We start from the raw sequence: 20,850 nt of genomic DNA on the forward strand, positions 1-20,850 counted from the left end.
TTGACAAAACAGGGAAAGAAACCAGTCATATGGAAAAAATGAATCAGTTAAGTCAGATAAAATGAGTTCTCCACTGATGATAAAGTCTGAAGAGGTTCTAACGGTTTTAAAATCCCAGTTTGTGCCCTTAAAAAAAATGAAAAATACGGTTCATGTTGGCCTTCAGACTGTTCCCATACCTCATCTGGGAACAGGCCAACATGAACAGAGTTGTTGATAAGGTCACTAAAAGAAAAGGAGCTACAGAGCATAACATGCTGATAGCATGTTATCCTCTGTAGCATCAAAAATACTGTTCTGCAGAGTCCTTTGCAGAATGGTATGAAACCATTTCAGATGGAACAATATTAGCCTCGCTGACCACAGTTTCATCAGACAGTCTGTGGTTCACTCACCGTGTCAGTGGGCTGGGACTGTCGTTTTTGCGACTGAGAGCTGCAATTCCTCCCCATTGAAGCCAGCTGTGACTACAGCAGCAAAGATGGTATGGGAATCACATTAGTGTCCGCAAGATCCATTGTCTGTTCAGGTTGTTCTCTCATTTCAGGTGGTGTTACAGGCAGAGAAGTAGCTCAAATCAGGACACCGTAAGCTGACGTAAAGTTAAAAGTCTTTATTATCCAAGCCAAAAACTGATGGGCATAATCTTTCAAGCAAACAAGGCTTAAATCCAGAAAACGGAATAAACTTAACAAGATGTAGAATCCATAAACACACCACCACTCAGGAGACAGACAATAGTAACAATACAATGACCTGACAAGGAACTTGTGGAAAACAAGGACCATAAAAATAAAGAGTAATCAGGAAACAACAGGTGGGGATTACAGCTGAACATGATTACTAAAACAAAACAAGGGGAAGCAAAACAGAAAACACAACACAGGTACAAGAAGACTATTAAAATAAAAACAGGAAGTAATGATACCCACGCAGACACAAAACACTATATATAAAACAACAACAACAACTAATAACAAGACAGGAAACTATGATGGATATTCAAAACCAAAACAAACTACGACATAACAGAAATTCAATGAAAACAGAACCTAAAGGTGCTAAAAACACAAAACGCTGGGCACACAACCCAGACCATGACAGTCTATAGTAGACTAGAAGACTTTCAGAGGGTACTTCACGTAGTCTTGGTAATCAGCTTGGTCAGCTGCTCTGGTATTCAACGTACCAGCTGTTCTTGGTGCTTGGTACCCAATCTTGGAGTGTGGGGATGATATTTCCCCCTGACCTGTAGTCCTGGCTCCCCCATATAGTACCAGGACACACATCTCAACATCCAGTGTTCAGAAAAGAATCTGGACTTTATGGTCAAATTGCTGCAAAGAAGCGACTTCTAAGGAACAACAACAAGAAGAAGAGAATGGCTTGGGCCAAAGAACACAAGGAATGGACATTAGACAAGTGGAAATTTGTCTTTTGGTCATGTGAGTCCATCCATCCATCCATCCATCCATCCATCCATCCATCCATCCATCCATTTAATTCTGCTTATTCGGGGCTGGCTTGTGGGGGCAGCAGCTTAAGTAGAGAAGCCCAGACCTCCCTCTCCCCAGCCACCTCCTCCAGCTCGCCCAGGAGGACCCCAAGGCTTTCCCAGGACAGGGGAGAGAGATAATCTCTCCAGTGTGGGACATTCCTGGAACATCTTACCCAAGGCGCCCCCAGGAGGCATTCTAGTCAGATGCCTGAACCACCTCAACTGGCTCTTTTCAATGTGGAGTAGCAGCAGCTCTACTTTGAGCCCCTCCCTAATGGGTGCAGTCCTCACCCTGATGAGTTATGGTTCCAAACACCATGTCTTTGTAAGATGCAGAAAAGGTGAGTGGATGGTTTCTACATCTGTAGTTCCCACCGTGAAGTATGGAGGAGGAAGTGTGATGGCATGGGGGGTGCTTTGCTGGTGACACTGTTGGTGATTTATTCAAAAGCCTATCCCAGCTGTTATGGGGCGAGAGGCAGGGCACACCCAGCACAGGTTGCCAGCCTGTCGCAGGGCCAACACAGATAGACAGGCAACCATTCATACTCACATTCACACCTATGGGCAATTTAGAGTAGCCAGTTGACCTAACCCTAGTAACGTTATGTCTTTGGACTGGGGGAGGAAACCGGAGTACCCAGAGGAAACCCACAAAGACACGGGGAGAACTCAAACTCTGCAAAATCCACACAGAGAGAGAGAGAGAGAGGTGGAAGCAAACTCACACCTTCGAGATGTTATCCTGTGGGGCAGCAGTGCTAACCACCGTTTGGTTTGTTTTACACTTTTAAGTTTACTTCATGATTCCTTATGCATCGCAAAAAAAAAAAAAAAAAATTAAATGAGAAGGTGTGTCCAAACTACTGACTGTATATAAATTTGTGTTTGGTCTTTTGGCCAGACTGTCACAGATTGCAGTGTGGTAGGCAGGAAGGAGGACCCCAACCCAGGATATGCCAGACAGGTAGGATATAAACTCAGCTTTATTTGGCAGAGCTAACAAAAGGCACAAACAAAATTAAACTCCACTAGAATTCCAGAAAAACAGGGAAAACTGACAGAGGCACACAGCATGGGAGCCAAAGAGCAAGACAAAGACAACAATGCCACAACAGGCACTGAAAACACCGGACTTAAATACACAAGAGGATAACGAGGGAAGTGGGAACAGTTGGGAACACACGTGATGCTAATTACATAACAAGACCATGGGAACCAAAACCTGAACACAACAGACAGGGACCAGACAACTATCAAAATAAAACAGGAAGACAGAAGGGGGAACAAAGACGCAGACTTGACAACCGGGAAACACAAGGAACTAGGAAGCAAAACATAACCAAGCCCCACAAACAAAACCCAAATTCGATTCAATTCAATTCAATTCAATTCAATTCAATTCAATTCAATTCAATTCAATTCAATTTTATTTATATAGCGCCAAATCACAACAAACTGTCGCCCTAACTATAAGCTTTATCATAAAGGAAAGTTTTAAGCCTAATCTTAAAAATAGAGAGGGTGTCTGTCTCCTGAATCCAAGCTGGGAGCTGGTTCCACAGAAGAGGCGCCTGAAAGCTGAAGGCTCTGCCTCCCATTCTACTCTTAAATATCCGAGGAACCACAAGTAAGCCAGCAGTCTGAGAGCAAAGTGCTCTGTTGGGGTGATATGGTACTATGAGGTCTTTGAGATAAGATGGGGCCTGATTATTCAAGACCTTGTATGTGAGGAGAAGAATTTTAAATTCTATTCTAGATTCAACAGGGAGCCAATGAAGAGAAGCCAATATGGGAGAAATCTGCTCTCTCTTTCTAGTCCCTGTCAGTACTCTAGCTGCAGCATTTTGGATCAGCTGAAGGCTTTTCAGGGAGCTTTTAGGACAGCCTGATAATAATGAATTACAATAGTCCACCCTAGAAGTAATAAATGCATGGATTAGCTTTTCAGCATCACTCTGAGAAAGGATGTTTCTAATTTTAGAAATATTGCGCAAATGCAAAAAAGCGGTCCTACATATTTGTTTAAGATGTGCATTGAAGGACATATCCTGGTCAAAAATGACTCCAAGATTTCTCACAGTGTTACTGGAGGCCAAAGTAATGCCATCCAGAGTAAGTATCTGGTTAGACACCATGTTTCTAAGATTTGTGGGGCCGAGAACAAGAATTTCAGTTTTATCTGAATTTAGAAGCAGGAAATTAGAGGTCATCCAGGCCTTAATATCTTTAAGACATTCCTGCAGTTTAACTAATTGATGTGTGTCATCTGGCTTCATTGATAGGTAAAGCTGAGTATCATCTGCATAACAATGAAAATTGATGCAGTGCTTTCTAATAATACTGTCTAAGGGAAGCATGTATAATGTAAATAAAATTGGTCCTAGCACAGAACCCTGTGGAACTCCATAATTAACCTTAGTGTGTGAAGAAGACTCCCCATTTACATGAACAAATTGGAGTCTATGAGATAAATATGATTCAAACCACTGCAGTGCAGTACCCTTAATACCTATAGCAAGCTCTAATCTCTGTAATAAAATGTTATGGTCAACAGTATCAAAAGCTGCACTGAGGTCCAACAGGACAAGTACAGAGATGAGTCCACTGTCAGAGGCTCTAAGAAGATCATTTGTAACCTTCACTAATGCTGTTTCTGTACTGTGATGAACCCAAAACAGAACCATACAAAAGGAACATAACACAGACACCACACTTCATTACTTCAGTAAGGTAATACACAATACACAATACAATAAATGATAAAGTAATTTGTAAATTAATCTACTAGTGTATATTGTTTATTGTGTAATTAATAATTTTTTTAAGTGATGAAATCCTTTATTTCTGTGGCTATTATTGTCTTGGTCCTCCATGCTAATCAGCTATAACGACCTAAATACAGCATTTTTCAAGTCCTAGACTGAAACTAAATGCATTTCAGGCTGTCCTGGAATTTCACTCAATGAAGTCCTCTCATTGTAATATACTCATTACAATTTAACCTTCATAACCTTTGAGGCTATTACTTTTTACATAATCACATTTTTTCAACTGTAACCTGACAAAATATATATTATATAAATTCAGAATAATTGTATGCAGATACATGATAGTGATTACCACAAGTCTCAAAGAGACCCAGCTCTGCATCAGGATTTCCTGTAAATGTTTTTCTTACTTAGTAGGCAGGGTTATACTGCTCAGTGTGTTACAGCACTACCACAGCACACAGTTATCGTAGGTAAATGTACCAGCTTTGAACAACATCTGATGTTCTTTGTCAGAATCACATTCTGACCAGAAAAAGTTGTATCAATGAAGCTGTTAATTTTATCAACCTTATCTGTGGCTGTCTTTGCTTTTTTGCTGGAAAGTCTGGATATTAAAGGTAAGCTGCGTATATTTGTGTGACTAAATCTGTCTGAGGGGCAGTGAAAGGGGGAGGGGGAGATGTTGGGGTTTGTGAAGTTACTATTCTGGATCATTTTATAAGACACATTGTTTTATCGTCAACACAAAATGATGAAGCTGCTGTTTCCTTTCCTTATTGTAAAAGTCAATAAGCAGGTAATGGGGGGAAAATGAAATAGAAAAAGTTACACATAAGATTTTCACGCTTGGATGTGTTACCATCAGAGCAGTGCTGTGAAGTTTCAACAAACTTCTGTATTTAGATTAAACTGACAGAGAAATGTGTGATTCTTTGTTGACACACAGTATTACAGTCAAAGAGTGTGACTCAATGTACAAGCTGAGGAGAGGATATTGCTCTATAATGGAGTCAGAATGAAGCAAAAAATCAAGTGAAACAGATCAGAGTGAGGATTTTTATTGTGTGTGTGTGTGTGTGTGTGTGTGTGTGTGTGTGTGTGTGTGTGTGTGTGTGTGTGTGTGTGTGTGTGTGTGTGTGTGTGTGTAATATTTGCAACTATCCTGTCTATACATGTAAAATGAGCATGTTAAAAAAAGTCTGAAAAGTCAGTGAGGAGAATTAACAAGGACTCCGAAAAGAGAAGGGTGGTGTGCAGTGAGTACCTGAGCCCTACATTATCACCATTGTTGCTGGATGCCTGCCATATTAGAGCGAGGGCTGTGCAATATTGACAAAAAATAATATGTTGACATTTTCTGTAATTTTGTCGATAATGATAATAAATAATATTTTGCATTATTTCAAAATGTGTTCGTAAAAGAAGTCCAAGCTAGTAAAATACAAGACTTAAATCAGTGTTTTTGACACAATAGGGAAGACATGACAGAATGAAAAAAGAGGTTGTCCAGGAGGATTCCCCCTATATATAGCAAAAAAATCAATCAATCAATCACAGAAACTACACGCCTTCATTTGTTGTGTGTGTGTTTTGCCAAACACCTTCGCTGATTTAGGTTTGCCTTGGACAGCGGGTTCCCAAAGTTTTACATATTTTTCATACGTATTGATGATGGAACTGGTTAGTTGTCGAGCTATTCACTTTCTTAAAAAGTCTGCAAACTGCCATCTTTTGATCAGTGTCGGTCTTTTTGAATCCAAACCACCTCCTCACCCAGGAATTAAATCTAAGGCGGTAGAATTTCCTCCCCTGGCGCAATGTGTTCACTCTTTTCCAGCTTTAGTGTGTTGTTCAGGCAGCTATGCTAGCGCACAGTATGGAAACTCTCAATGGGCATGCGCAGCAGCCTATACTAAAGCATAAAGTAGTGAGCATGTGGAGCTGAGGCATTCAAATGTTGTTTTTTTTCCCCCAGTCATTAGCATACTTGATAGCATCAGCTCGCACATCATTGAAACAGCAATTACGATATTATCGATATATATCACACACCTCTAAATGGAGCTACCATGTGCAGATGATGAACTACAGAATGCGCAGCTTACATCATCCTTTTATGCAAATGAGAACAAGTGGCGAAAAAAGTCACTCATCACAAACGCCAGAATGAAATAAAAAGCAGCATGTAGGGCCAGATTTACTAGCGCTGTGAATATATAGTTCCCCCACAGCAGATCCCGAGCAGCAGGAAAAACAGGCCGGCTGGGTGACTGTGAGGAGGAAGCGTAGTCTTAAGCAGAAGCCCCGGGTACACCACCAACCTGTTCACGTCTCTAATCGTTTTTCTCCACTCTGCGACACACCCGCCGAGGAACAAACTCTGGTTATTGGCGACTCTGTTTTGACAAACGTGAAGCTAGAGACACCAGCAACCATAGTCAAATGTCTTCCAGGGGCCAGAGTAGGCGACATTCATAGAAATTTGAAACTGCTGGCTAAGGCTAATCGTAGATTTGGTAAGATCGTTATTCACGTCGGCAGTAATGACACCCGGTTACGCCAATCGGAGGTCACTAAAATTAATATTGACTCAGTGTGTAACTTTGCAAAAACGATGTCGGACTCTGTAGTTTTCTCTGGGCCCCTCCCCAATCACACCAGGAGCGACATGTTTAGCCGCATGTTCTCCTTGAATCGCTGGCTGTCTGAGTGGTGTCCAAAAAACAACGTGGGCTTCATAGATAATTGAAAAAGTTTCTGGGGAAAACCTGGTCTTGTTAGAAGAGACGGCATCCATCCCACTTTGGATGGAGCAGCTCTCATTTCTAGAAATCTGGCCAAATTTATTAACCCTCCTAAAACCTGACTACCCAGGGTTGAGACCAGGAAGCAGAGTTGCAGTCTTACACGCCTCTCTGCAGCTTCTCTCCTCCTGCCATCCCCCCAAAACCCCATCCGCACAGAGTCGGTGCCTGCTCCCAGACCACCAAAAAACAAAGCTAAAATCAGCAAAAAACGATTTAATCATAAAAATTCAAAAACAATAAATAATACAGCTTCATCGACTGCACCAAAAAATAAAACAATTAAATGTGGATTATTAAACATTAGGTCTCTCTCTTCCAAGTCCCTATTAGTAAATGATTTAATAATTGATCAACATTATTCTGCCTTACAGAAACCTGGTTACAGCAGGATGAATATGTTAGTTTAAATGAATCAACACCCCCGAGTCACAGTAACTGTCAGAATGCTCAAAGCACAGGTCGAGGAGGAGGATTAGCTGCAATCTTCAATTCCAGCTTATTAATTAATCAAAGACCCAGACAAAGTTTTAATTCTTTTGAAAGCCTGACTCTTAGTGTTAATGACCTGGCATAACAATTACATTCCAAACGTTTCATAGAACCATTAATACACATCATACATGATTTACATCATACATTACATCGAATTACATCTGAACATGAACCAGCCAACATCATATTGAAGTACCACAACCTTAATCATTTGTGGCTTCCTGCAACAGACAAAGCTTTGTCACTGGTCTTTCTAATATATTTGTCTTTGTCTGGAGCTGCACAGAACGGATGAATCCTCGTTTATCAGGGAATGTTTTCAAGACTCTGCCCAACAGCCAGGTACCTCGAGGAGCTGTAGTATCCACCACCATTACAATATCTCCAGGAATAAAACTTCTCTGTTTCTGGTTCCATTTTTGCCGCTCTTGGAGTAGTGGCAAGTACTCCTGAGTCCATCTTTTCCAGAAAAGATCAGCAATGTACTGAACCTGTCTCCACCGCCGTCTTGAATAAAGATCCTCCTTGTTAAACAGTCCAGGGGCCATAATTGGTTTGCCTTTCATCAGAAGAAGATGGTTTGGTGTGAGTGGTTCTAAATCATTGGGGTCGTCAGAGAGTTTAGTGATTGGACGATCGTTTAATATGGCCTCGGCTTCACATAGCACCGTATGGAGTCCGTCATCATCTAAAGTTTGTAGACGAAGAACAGAAGAAAGAACTTTCCTCACCATGCGTATAACACGCTCCCATACTCCGCCATGATGTGATGCAGCAGGTGGATTAAACTGCCATTCAATGCACTCTCCTAGCAAGCTCTTCATATTTTGTCCTGATTCAAAGCGTTTAGAGCCTCCCTAAGCTCTCTCTCTGCCCCCACAAAGTTTGTGCCATTATCTGAACGCATACTGGAAACTTGGCCTCTTCGGCTAACAAATCTTCGTAAGGCATTAATACATGCATCAGTATCCAATGATGATGCCACTTCTAAATGCACGGCTCTACTTGCCAGGCATGTGAAGATGACACCGTAGCGTTTGCAACGACTTCGTCCTCTTTTCACCTCGATGGGTCCGAAATAATCAACTCCGACGTTCGTAAATGGTGGGAGATCAGGTAGAACTCTTTCTTTTGGCAAATCTGCCATTTTATGTTCTCCTATCCTGCTGTTGTAACGTCAACAAATGCAACACTGGGAAATAAGCTTTCTCACAGCTGAGTTGGCATTAGTAATCCAAAACTTTCTGCACAATGTAGACAACATTTGACTCCTCCCACTGTGACCTGTCTGATGATGAATGGCCCTTAATATGAGGGTAGAGATATACTGATCTTTTGACAGTAGAAGAGGGTGTTTTATTTCCTCTGGCAACGCCGCCCTACTCAAACGACCACCAACCCTCAATAGTCCATCTTCCAGAAATGGGTCTAATTTTTAAATGATACTGCCTCTTGCCACAGCCTTCCCAGCAGACAATGCTGCCATCTCTTCCTCAAATCTTTGTCGTTGGCTGTAGCAAATGATGGAAATTTCTGCTTTCAGAAGTTCCTCTGGTAATAAGGTTTGACCTCGTACTGCTTCTTTAAATCTTTCCATCTCTAACCGAACATGGTTAACTGAACAACCTGCGTCCTGTAACTCCTTCCTTCTTTGTTTCAGGCCCAGAAAAATACCCCTCAGACGGAGGAACCACCCAACTGCCACCTTGAGTTTCCTCCAATCTGAGAAGTAGGATATAAGCCGATCCATAGCATTTGGGTGGCTTTCAATAGTTGTTGCATTCACAGTGACATTTTTCCTCACTTCAGGATCATCGCTTGGTATAGCCGACTCTGTTGTATTTGCTAGCCAATCTTCTTCTGGCTTGAAGAGAAATTTGGGGCCTTCAATCCATCTTCCCCCATTCAGCAAATCACTTGCTTTCAACCCCCTGGAAGCATCATCAGCTGGGTTGTCTTGTATTGACATGTCTCCACTGAGAGACTTTAGTTGCGTCTCTAATGGTGGATACTCTGTTTGCGACGAATTTGTGGAAACGTTTATCTTCATTCTGTATGTACCTCAATACAGACGTACTATCTGTCCAAAATACAGATTCATCTAAAGGAAACTGCAGCTCCGCTCTCAACATCCTATCTACACGAACTGCGAGCAGCTGTCAACTCTAAACGAGGAATGGTTATTGGCTTTAGGGGGGTGACTCTGACCTTACCAAGCAGGAAAGAGACTTGGATTTTGCCCTGGCTCTTTTTCATCCTGATGTAAGTCACAGTACCATATCCGTCTTGGCTAGCATCTGAAAAATGATGCAGTTGTGATTGCGTTGGGCATCCAAAGTCTTTGAGCTTAATACATCTCCTCACCTGGAATAATGCCATACCTTCCAAATCCTGCAACCACCTCCCCCACTGACGTCGAATATCCTCTGGTATCTCCTTGTCCCACTCATGATGTCTCCTACAAAGCTCCTGTAACATAAACTTAGCAGATAGTGTCACTGGGGCCAGGAATCCCAAAGGATCAAAGACTGAGCTAATTACCGACAGCATTCCTCGCCTAGTATAAGGCTGGTCCTTCAACATCATCTTAAACTTGAACATATCTTTCTCCACACACCATTGTAGCCCGAGGGCCCATTCAACCGGGAGTTCATCTCGATCAAGGTCCAGTTCACTCAGATCCTTAGCCCGGTCTTTCTCAGCAATAGTCTGCAACACAGCTCGACTGTTGCTGGTCCACTTGGTCAGAGTAAAACCCCCTTGTTGGCAAAGGTCAGTGAGAGCTTGACTCATGACCACTGCCTCTTCCACTGTAGACAGGCTCTTCAGGCAATCATCTACATAGAAGTTCCAATAAACTGTCTCCACCACATCTGCAGAGAAGCAAATGGAATTGTCCTTTGCAGTCTTCCTGAGGGCATAACTGGCGCAACTTGGAGATGAGACGGCACCAAATAAGTGAACCACCATTCTGTATTCGGCCATTTTGTCCATATTGCCCCCGTCCCACCACAGGAAACGCAGGAAATCTCTATCTTCCTCAGTGACCTTTACCTGATGAAACATCGACTGTATATCACCCATTAATGCTATGGGCTCTTCTCTAAATCTAGTAATTACCCCCAACAGAGAACTTGTGAGGTTTGGACCTTGTAAGAGCTGGCTATTCAGCGACGTTCCCTGGTATTCTGCTCCACAGTCGAACACAACTCTCAAGGTACCTTTTCTTGCATGTACTACACCATGATGGGGGAGATACCAGACCTTTCCAACTTTTCCATCCAGCTGGCTTTGGGGTACCCTCTCAGCATAACCCTTTTTGATTACGTCATTGAGGACACTGGTGTATTCCCTGTAAAACGTTTTGTTTTTCTCAAACTTTCCTTTCAAACCAAGCAGTCTTTGCTTAACCATTGCACGGTTGTTGGGTAAGGTAAGCTGGTCATTCCTAAATGGCATTTTCAGACTGTAATGTCCATCCTGAAGATATACCGACTGGTCCATAATCTCCATAAACTTGAGGTCCTCTCTTGACCTTCCCCTTTCCTCCACAATCTTTTCATTAAAATCGTGATTGTACTGGTTGGTCAACATTTCTTCTAATTTGCCTACAGAGATCCTATTAACAGCAGCCACTGAACTTCCTGCTTGAGTGCTACTATTATCTCTTTCTCTCAATGGACCATTTACAACCCAGCCCAGTACAGTTCTAACCACATATGGACCGTTCTGCTGACTATTGACAACCTCCCACGGTTCCAGTAACTGGGGGGCATTAGTACCAATCAGCAAGCCAATGTCTGCTGTTATAGAAGGAATATGGATGTCAGATAGGTATGGCCACTTTGCCAACATTTCCTGTGTCACAATGTTATCTCTTGTCACGGGCATTTTGCGCTGCGTGAAGACCTCTGGAAGACTGTAAAAGATGTCATTGTACAGGCCTGAAACCTCCAATCCATTCAAAACATTAGTAGAGACAACCTTTTCCTGCCCCATTGTGCGCAACAGGAAATTACTTCTCCTGCCAGTAATCTTCATCTGTTGCATCAGATGTTCTGAACAAAAAGTTGCTGAACTGCCAGGATCAAGAAATGCATAGGTTTGTATCACCTTTCCTACTTTACATGATTTGATCTTTACTGGCAGGATGGACAGAATGGCCTCATCTTTTCCGGCCCCTGTGTGGCCACATGTTTCAGAGGAAACGGGTGTGGCATTTATTTTTTCAGCACTAATGTTGCTCTTTGGTTTATTAATGTGAAGAATACTAGGATGCGCTTGGCCACAAACCTTGCACACTAATCGCCTGTTGCACTCCTTGCTTTTGTGTCCACTGCCCAGACAGCCAAAACAAACACCCTTCTCCCTCAAAAAGAGGATTTTATCACTATGCTTCTTGCGTGTAAACTGGGAACACTCTTCCAAAGGATGATCCTGTGAGCAAAACATGCATGCTGGCTCTGAATGTAAACTTCCCCTTTGACTTTTAGAATCTGGCATAGCCACATTGGTTGCAAAGCTGTTGCATTTATTCTTTATGGGTTTCATTAGAGGCTTAGACCGGCTAGCACTCCTTTCTACCGGACTACACAAAGTGTCCTTGATGTCGCCGAAAAGTGGGTCAGAGAGGATCTTCACTTGTCTTTCAACAAAGGCTACCAGATCATGAAATTGTGCTCTATGGCTAGACCTTTCCAAAATATCATGAGCTACGATACGCCACCTCTCTCTCAGCTTATATGGGAGTTTTGTCATAATCATTCTCATGTTAGTGGGCATGTTGAGCTCTTGCATATACTGAAGCTCTTGCATTACACTGCAACAACCACAAAGGAACAAAGAGTATGACCGTAATGCATTCACGTCTTCTGACTTTATAGAGGGCCATGCAAGGGCTTTCTCTATATATGTTGCAGAGATCTATGTTTGAATGCTCTTATAAATGTTCTGTAATGAAGAGGATCACCATCAAATATTGGAATCTCTCTTGATGGTAAAGACATGAGGCGTTGTTGTTTGACTAGGGCATTTGTAATTTCATTCTGTCTCTCCATTATTATGCACATGTCCAGAGTGGGTACAAAATCTGCATGTGGATGTTCGAACTCTGGGGCCTCTTGCTCATTAACCCCTTAACTGGCAAGGGCCCGGTGACGGGCCGTTTGTAGTCCCTTTTATATGGCAGGCTAGACCCTCCCATTTTTATTGACACGTCATTCGGCCAATCATGTAACTGGCTGCACCAAATCACCTGACAAAGCTACGTGACGCCCTCTGAGTATTATTGGCTCTGGGAAACCCATTTCTTAACATGATTGGCCGAATGAGGTGTCAGTCAAAATGGGCGGGTCTAGCCTGCCATATAAATGCACTTCATTCGGCCGGCGGACCAGACGCAGCCAGTTAATAGGCTATGAAATGGGTTGTTCAGAGCCAATAATAACCAGAGGGTGTTATGTAGTTTTTGTCAGGTGATTTTTTTGCTGCCAGTTAAGGGGTTAAACACTGTTGTGAGGGAAATTTGTGACTTAGGTTGTTGGGTTTGATGCCTTTGAGTTTCCATTTTCAATGACTTTAGACTTTGCATTGTTGCAGATGCCTGTTGCTCTCCAATGTCTTTAAACGACTTTTCCTGCGGACCTGGATCCTTCAGTGATTTTAAATGCATATCTTGTGGAATAGGATTCCTCCTTACGTGTTCATATGCATTTGCAGCAGGATTAAGCTTTGAGGAATATACGTCATGTCTGACAGCCTTCTCCAGATAAGAATTCATCCCGTTTGCTGATGCTTGTGTGCCACATTCTGAGGCAGCTTGTAGAACTGTTAATTTGGCTGTAGTTGCAGCTATTTCAGCTTCCAGCTCGACCTGCTCTCTTTTTCTCCTCAGTTGCTCCTCCTGTTCCTCCAGAGCATGCTTCTCCTTCAAAGCTGCTGCACAAGCGAGAAGTGCAGCTTTTTCTGCTTCAGCTTTAATGCGAGCAGATGATGTTGTTCTGACACTTTTGCTGCTGCATTTATTGCTTTTACCAGTCAGTGAACTCCCCTGGCTGTGTCTACTGAGTACATTGGATACACTATCTTCAGGCCCAATATCATCATCCAGGTCAACCTTTTTACCACCAGGGTGAATAGAGTCTGGGTTCTTAACATTTGTCAACTCCTTTTTTACATCAACAACAAAACCCTCTTCAACAAGCATTTTTGCAGCAAACCACGTGTTCTGTGTATGCTTTTCATCAATAGGCATTAAAGACACCAGAGAATCATGCACCTCTTTTGTTTCCCCACACAAATCAACCATTTTTTCAAGATTACATTTTACCTTTGTTATATTACCATTACTCAAATACTCTTTAATTTCTTCTCTCAGACCTCTAATCTTATTGAGTTTATTTTTCCTGGTATTTTGTAACCTTTCTGATTTTTCCATCAGTGCTTTATAAGTCATTTTACCAACCCTTTTCACCTTCACATCAGATTTTATTTCATCTTTATTCCCATTGTCCACTGTCTCTGACATGGCTGTCTCTGCCACCGCACAGACACCAGAAAAGTTTTCAAGTTCACTCATTGTCTTATTTCCTCCAATGTTAGTCACAATAATCACATCCGATCGTTTATAATGTTTTATGCAGCGACCAATGCATTGGATTTACGCCTGATATGTGTGTGCACACAACAGTAAATGATGGCCATCATATACCGGTAGCGCTACACATACCTCTGAAAACGCTCGGCGCCTGAAGATGTAACCGGTCCTTCTCAGCGGCGTCCTGCGGTGCAGCACCGTGCCGTTAGCTCCCCGCTTTCCGGCTGGGAGAAGTGACGTGATGTGGCCGCGTCCTTCGGCTTTCCTCCTCGTTCCGTTCATGAACAATACAAATCGCCAAACAGAACTTAAATCCAGTGATGAATCCACTCAAAGCTCTCCTGGTACATAATCCCAATAACGGATGCTTTCTGCCCTGTGCAGAAACTGTTATGCTGGCCCAAAGCGTTTTTTTGACTTAAAGTTTAGTGACTTGATCCACAACTTTACAGGCCACTACCGAGGGGCTGCTATGCCGGCGTGATTGCTTGCTTGACGCGTCTCCGTTGGTTTAAAATGAGTGCCATCCACAAACTCTATAAGTGAAGCTCATCTCATTTATTTCGCAATGGTGTCCATAACAAATAAACACTTACTGATTCGACACAAAATTGTGTGCAACCAAAGAAAGGCCCAATTGTTGGCTACCCCCAACCTAAAACCGCGGTGACGGTCAAAAAACTGTGCGCTTCCTCCCCGGCTAACAGCACACCTGATGGTCATTACGCACAGAATTATTTAACCTGTCACCTTGTACCGCCCCCTAGTGTACAGACACTCAACTACAAAAAAAAAAGAAAAAATATAAATCAAAATAAAATACAAGAAATGGCTCTTACACTTAATCTTGTTCATACTAATTGGGAAATTCAAACACCTTTTTATTTGTTATCATCTATCGTCCAACTGGTCCTTACTCAGAGTTTCTGTCTGATTTCTCAGACTTTTTATCTGATTTAGTGCTCAGTTCAGATAAAATAATTATAGTGGGTGATTTTAACATCCATGTAGATGCTGAGAATGACAGCCTCAACACTGCACTATTTTTAGATTCAATTGGCTTCTCTCAAAATGTAAAGGAGCCCACCCACCACTTTAATCATACTCTGGATCTTGTCCTGACATATGGCATAGAAACTGAAGACTTAACAGTACTCCCTGAAAGCCCCCTCCTCTCTGATCATTTCTTAGTAACATTTACATTTACTTTAATGGATTACACAGCAGTGGGGAATAAGTTTTATTACAGCAGAAGTCTTTGTGAAAGTGCTGTAACTAAGTTTAAGGATCTAATTCCTTCATTGTTATGCTCTTCAGTGCCAACACAGTGCAGAGCAGCTACCTAAACTCTGCTCCCAGTGAGGTCGATTATCTCGTCAATAGTTTTACATCCTCACTGCGTATAACTTTGGATACTGTGGCTCCTCTGAAAAGGAAAGCCTCAAATCAGAAGTGCCTGACTCCGTGGTATAATTCACAAACGCACAGCTTAAAGCAGATAACCCGAAAGCTGGAGAGGGAATGGCACTAAATTAGAAGATGCTCATTTAGCCTGGAAAAAGAGTTTGTTGCTCTATAAAAAAGCCCTCCGTAAAGCTAGGACATCTTACTATTCATCATTAATTGAAGAAAATAAGAACAACCCCAGGTTTGTTTTCAGCACTGTAGCCAGGCTGACAAAGAGTCAGAGCTCTGTAGAGCCGAGTATTCCTTTCACGTTAACTAGTAGTGACTTCATGGATTTCTTTACAAATAAAATTTTAGACATCCATCCATCCATCCATCCATCCATCCATCCATCCATCCATCCACTTCCACTTATCGTGTTCAGGGTCGTGGGGGGGCTGGAGCCTATCCCAGCTGTCATAGGGCAAGAGGCAGGGTGCACACCTATGGGCAATTTAGAGTAGCCAATTAACCTAACCTCAGCAAGTGCATGTCTTTGGAATGTGGGAGGAAACCCACGCAAGCATGGGGAGAACATGCAAACTCCACACAGAGAGAGGGAGAGGCCTGGGCCAAGGTGGAATCAAACTTTCCAGATGGTATTCTGTGAGGCAGCAGTGCTAACCACTGCACCAATATTTTAGTCATTAGAGAAAAAATTATTCATAACCATCTCAAAGATTATTCTTCATGTTCGGCTGCTTTCAGCACTGCTGGTATTTGTTTAGACTCTTTTACTCCAGTTGATCTTTCAGAGTTAACTTCAACAGTTACTTCCTCCAAACCAGCAACATGTTTATTAGATCCCATTCCTACTAGACTGTTCAAAGAAGTCTTTCCAATTATTGATGCTTCTATCTTTAACATGATCAATCTGTCTTTATTAGTTGGCTATGTACCACAGACCTTCAAGGTGGCTGTAATTAAACCTCTACTTAAAAAGCCATCACTTGACCCAACTGTCTTAGCTAATTATAGGCCAATCTCCAACCTTCCTTTTCTCTAAAAGATTCTTGAAAGAGTAGTTGTAAAACAGCTAACTGATCATCTGCAGAGGAATGGTTTATTTGAAGAGTCTCAGTCAGGTTTCAGAATTCATCACAGTACAGAAACAGCATTAGTGAAGGTTACCAATGATCTTTTTAGAGCCTCTGACAGTGGACTCATCTCTGTTCTTGTCCTGTTGGACCTCAGTGCAGCTTTGATACTGTTGACCATAACATTGTATTACAGAGATTAGAGCTTGCTATAGGTATTAAAGGTACTGCACTGCAGTGGTTTGAATCATATTTATCTCATAGACTCCAATTTGTTCATGTAAATGGGGAGTCTTCTTACGACAGTAAGGTTAATTATGGAGTTCCACAGGGTTCTGTGCTAGGACCAATTCAATTTACATTATACATGCTTCCATTAGGCAGTATTATTAGAAGAAGAAACAGCCTTTATTGTCCCACAGAGGGGAAATTTGGGTGTAACAGCAGCCGCAGTTATTATAAATATAAATAAAGATATAATAATTCACACTATTAAGAAAAGAATATATATAAAATCAACAAACAATATTAACCTTAAGAAAGCATTGCATCAGTTTTCATTGTTATGCAGATGATACTCAGCTTTACCTATCAATGAAGCCAGATGACACACATCAATTAGTTAAACTGCAGGAATGTCTTAAAGACATTAAAGCCTGGATGACCTCTAATTTCCTGCTTCTAAATTCAGATAAAACTGAAATTCTTGTGCTCGGCCCCACAAATCTTAGAAACATGGTGTCTAACCAGATACTTACTCTGGATGGCATTACTTTGGCCTCCAGTAACACTGTGAGAAATCTTGGAGTCATTTTTGACCAGGATATGTCCTTCAATGCACATATTAAACAAATATGTAGGACCGCTTTTTTGCATTTGCGCAATATTTCTAAAATCAGAAACATCCTTTCTCAGAGTGATGCTGAAAAGCTAATTAATGCATTTATTACTTAATAATCAGGCCCCATCTTATCTCAAAGACCTCATAGTACCATATCACCCCAACAGAGCACTTCACTCTCAGACTGCTGGCTTGCTTGTGGTTCCTCGGATACTTAAGAGTAGAATGGGAGGCAGAGCCTTCAGCTTTCAGGCCCCTCTTCTGTGGAACCAGCTCCCAGCTTGGATTCAGGAGATAGACACCCTCTCTATTTTTAAGATTAGGCTTAAAACTTTCCTCTGTGATCAAGCTTATAGTTAAGGCTGGATCAGGTGACCCTGAACCACACCTTAGTTATGCTGCTATAGGCCTAGGCTGCTGGGGGGTTCCCATAATGCACTGTTTCTTTTGCATCCATCCATCCATCCATCCATATGCTGCTATAGGTCTAGGCTGCTGGAGGGGTTCCCACAATAGACTGTTTCTTTTCATTCATCTTATTTACTTTGTTTATACTCCACTCTGCATTTAATCATTAATTGATATTAATCTCTGGCTCTCTTCCACAGCATGTCTTTCTCTCCCCTCAGCCCAACCGGTCACAGCAGATGACTGCCCCTCCCTGAGCCTGGTTCTGCTGGAGGTTTCTTCCTGTTAAAAGGGAGTTTTTCCTTTCCACTGTCGCCAAGTGCTGCTCATAGGGGGTCGTTTTGACTGTTGGGTTTTCTCTGTATTATTGTAGGGTCTTTACCCACAATACAAAGCGCCTTGAGGCGACGGTTTGTTGTGATTTGGTGCTATATAAATAAAACTGAATTGAATTGAATTGCATAAAATATTTGTTTTTTTTTTTTCTTTTAACATTAACAGTCAAAAAAGGAAAAGATGCCACCCTGGAGTGTCATGGTCGCAGTGATGCTGCCATCATATTATTAAAATGGAAGAATCCTTCTGTGCACTCAGACTATTATGTGTTCTACTACAGTGATGAACAAGTTCAGGAAGACAAGCAGGATGACTTGTTTAAAGGTCGAGTGCAGCTCAGAGATCCAGAGATGAAGGATGGAGACCTCTCTGTGATTCTCAAAAAGGTTTCTATGAATGATACTGGAACATATGAATGTTACGCTGGATATGACAAACAGAAACCTCAGTTAATGAACAGCATCAACCTGACAGTTGAAGAACCAGGTGAGTCTGAAGTTGAGCTGCTTCCTGGTTGTTGATGTTTGTTTCTAAAGATGTTGTTGATGAGACTTTGTAGAAAGCAGCTGGTCTGAGTGATGTGATCAGAGTGCAGTAGATAATGTCTGACAGCAGTTTGAAGAGGAAATGGATTCTGTTCTGTTCTTCACTCATCACCTACCTGACAGCTGACACCTCACACCTGTTTCTACCTGCAGGTTTAGGAGGACAAAGTGGGGATGGAGGGAACGAGGATGGAGGAGAGAAAAGTGGTTCTGTTGGTCTCAACGTTGGTCTGTCAGTTTCTGTTGTGCTTGTTGTTGTTGTTGTTTTTGGTTTTATGTTCTACAGACAACGTGAAAAGCAAAGATTAAAGATTATCAGCATCTTGCAGGTTCTTCAAATGCCTCCAGCAACTTCAGTTCATAGTGAAAATTAAATGTGAGATGGAGTCAAAGTGGCATTTGGCAGCAACACTAAGATCTGGTTTTCTTGTGATTATCTGATCTCACAGCTCATCATACCAGCAAATGTTCTCATTCATTAATAATTATGAACCCAGATCTGTTTCTGTGTTCATATGATTATTTTATTGCCTTATAGATGATTACATAAACAATAAATTTACAACTAAATATATTTTCTTGGTCATCAGTGTACCTGCTGTCCTTTTTCAGTCATTGACACATTCTGACTGTTAAATTCTGATATTTTTGTAACATTTATTTAATCTTTCATGCAAAAAAGAAGCTAAAATTAGTCTTTAAATACTGCTGAGCATAGAGGTCACTCTCTGTGTTTGGGTGCCAAATATAAATGTTGCTAAAAGACTTTTCAGGGAGTTTATAGTGTCTGGAAGCAGTCACATATTCCACTCCATCTCATTCAGCACATTTGGTCACTTAATGAAGTTTTACTTTCAAATAGATGATCAAAGAGATTCCGTGTGTTTGTTACGTCAATTTAAACTAGATTTTATAAACTGCTTTTTCACCAGCTGAGAAGCTGAAAAGTTCTTTCCTGCTGTTTGTTTAAATTTTTAAATGACATTACTTTTTTCAAATAAAGTTTTAACATGTATTAATATTTGATGTGTCTTATTCATTCTTTCTTTTCAATCTGTATTTGTTATGGAAACAATGAGCAGACAGTAAAGGGAAGAAAACTGACCTGTTAAACTAGACAGTGCAGCTTTAATCTGAATCACTGTCTGCTCTCATTCGCTTTTCATCCTTGGCAGCAGCAGCCAGTCAGAAGGCTCGTATGATTCAGGTTAATAAAGACCTTGGATGAATTAACTGAAACCAGTTTTTGCTAATTATGCAGGAAATGTGTTTATTTGTATTGTTGTCAGTTTGATCAGATTGGTTAACACAACCCAGCTGTTGAAACGTTCCTTCAAACTGTGTGGCAAAAACACTCTGAATGGTCCTGTGTCTGCTCTATAGTGCTCACAGCGTTATAGAAATAACTTGTACTTACACACCCACAGCTATAAAATATAGCCCATCCATCCATTCATTCGCTTCCGCACATCCTGTTCAGGGTCGCGGGGGGGCTGGAGCCTATCCCAGCTGTCATAGGGCGAGAGGCAGGGTACACCCTGAACAGGTCGCCAGCCTGTTGCAGGGCCAACACAGAGTTACAGACAACCTTTCACACTCACATTCACGCGCTCAGTCACACCTATGGGCAATTTAGATTAGCCAATTAACCTAACCCCAGTAAGTGCATGTCTTTGGAATGTGGGAGGAAACCGGAGTACCCGGAGGAAACCCACGCAAGCATGGGGAGAACATGCAAACTCCACACAGAGAGAGGGAGAGGCCTGGGCCAAGGTGGAATCAAACCCAGGCCTTCCAGATGTTATTCTAACTGTGAGGCAGCAGTGCTAACCACTGCGCCACCATGCTGCCCATAAGGGAGCCCGTGGCTGATTATTTGAAAATATCAGATAATTAAAATCAAATAATAATGTTGACCTGGTTTAGAGTTTCTTTAAATATTTAATGTTTTGAACATTATATTTTGTGACTGTGTTAAGTAGAGACATTATGAAACCATATTCCTGGTGTACACATGTTGCTAGGTCTGATTGCTGAGCAGGAATAATTTAATTACTTTTTTCGGAGGACC

At 41.7% G+C, this 20,850-nt stretch overlaps 1 protein-coding gene across 1 annotated transcript; it reads left to right on the forward strand.

Annotated features, from left to right (window-relative positions):
* The first annotated feature begins 4,720 nt into the window (after positions 1 to 4,720).
* On the forward strand, positions 4,721 to 19,308 carry LOC115777452 (uncharacterized). The gene is made up of 3 exons (XM_030725359.1): positions 4,721 to 4,889; positions 18,400 to 18,720; positions 18,933 to 19,308. Exons 1-3 carry the CDS (start codon positions 4,817 to 4,819, stop codon positions 19,151 to 19,153), a joined length of 615 nt encoding a protein of 204 aa, XP_030581219.1. The 5' UTR covers positions 4,721 to 4,816; the 3' UTR covers positions 19,154 to 19,308.
* The last annotated feature ends 1,542 nt before the right edge of the window (positions 19,309 to 20,850 follow it).

Source organism: Archocentrus centrarchus, unplaced genomic scaffold, assembly GCF_007364275.1.
Source record: "Archocentrus centrarchus isolate MPI-CPG fArcCen1 unplaced genomic scaffold, fArcCen1 scaffold_53_ctg1, whole genome shotgun sequence".
In the NCBI taxonomy this organism is placed as follows: Eukaryota; Metazoa; Chordata; class Actinopteri; order Cichliformes; family Cichlidae; genus Archocentrus; species Archocentrus centrarchus.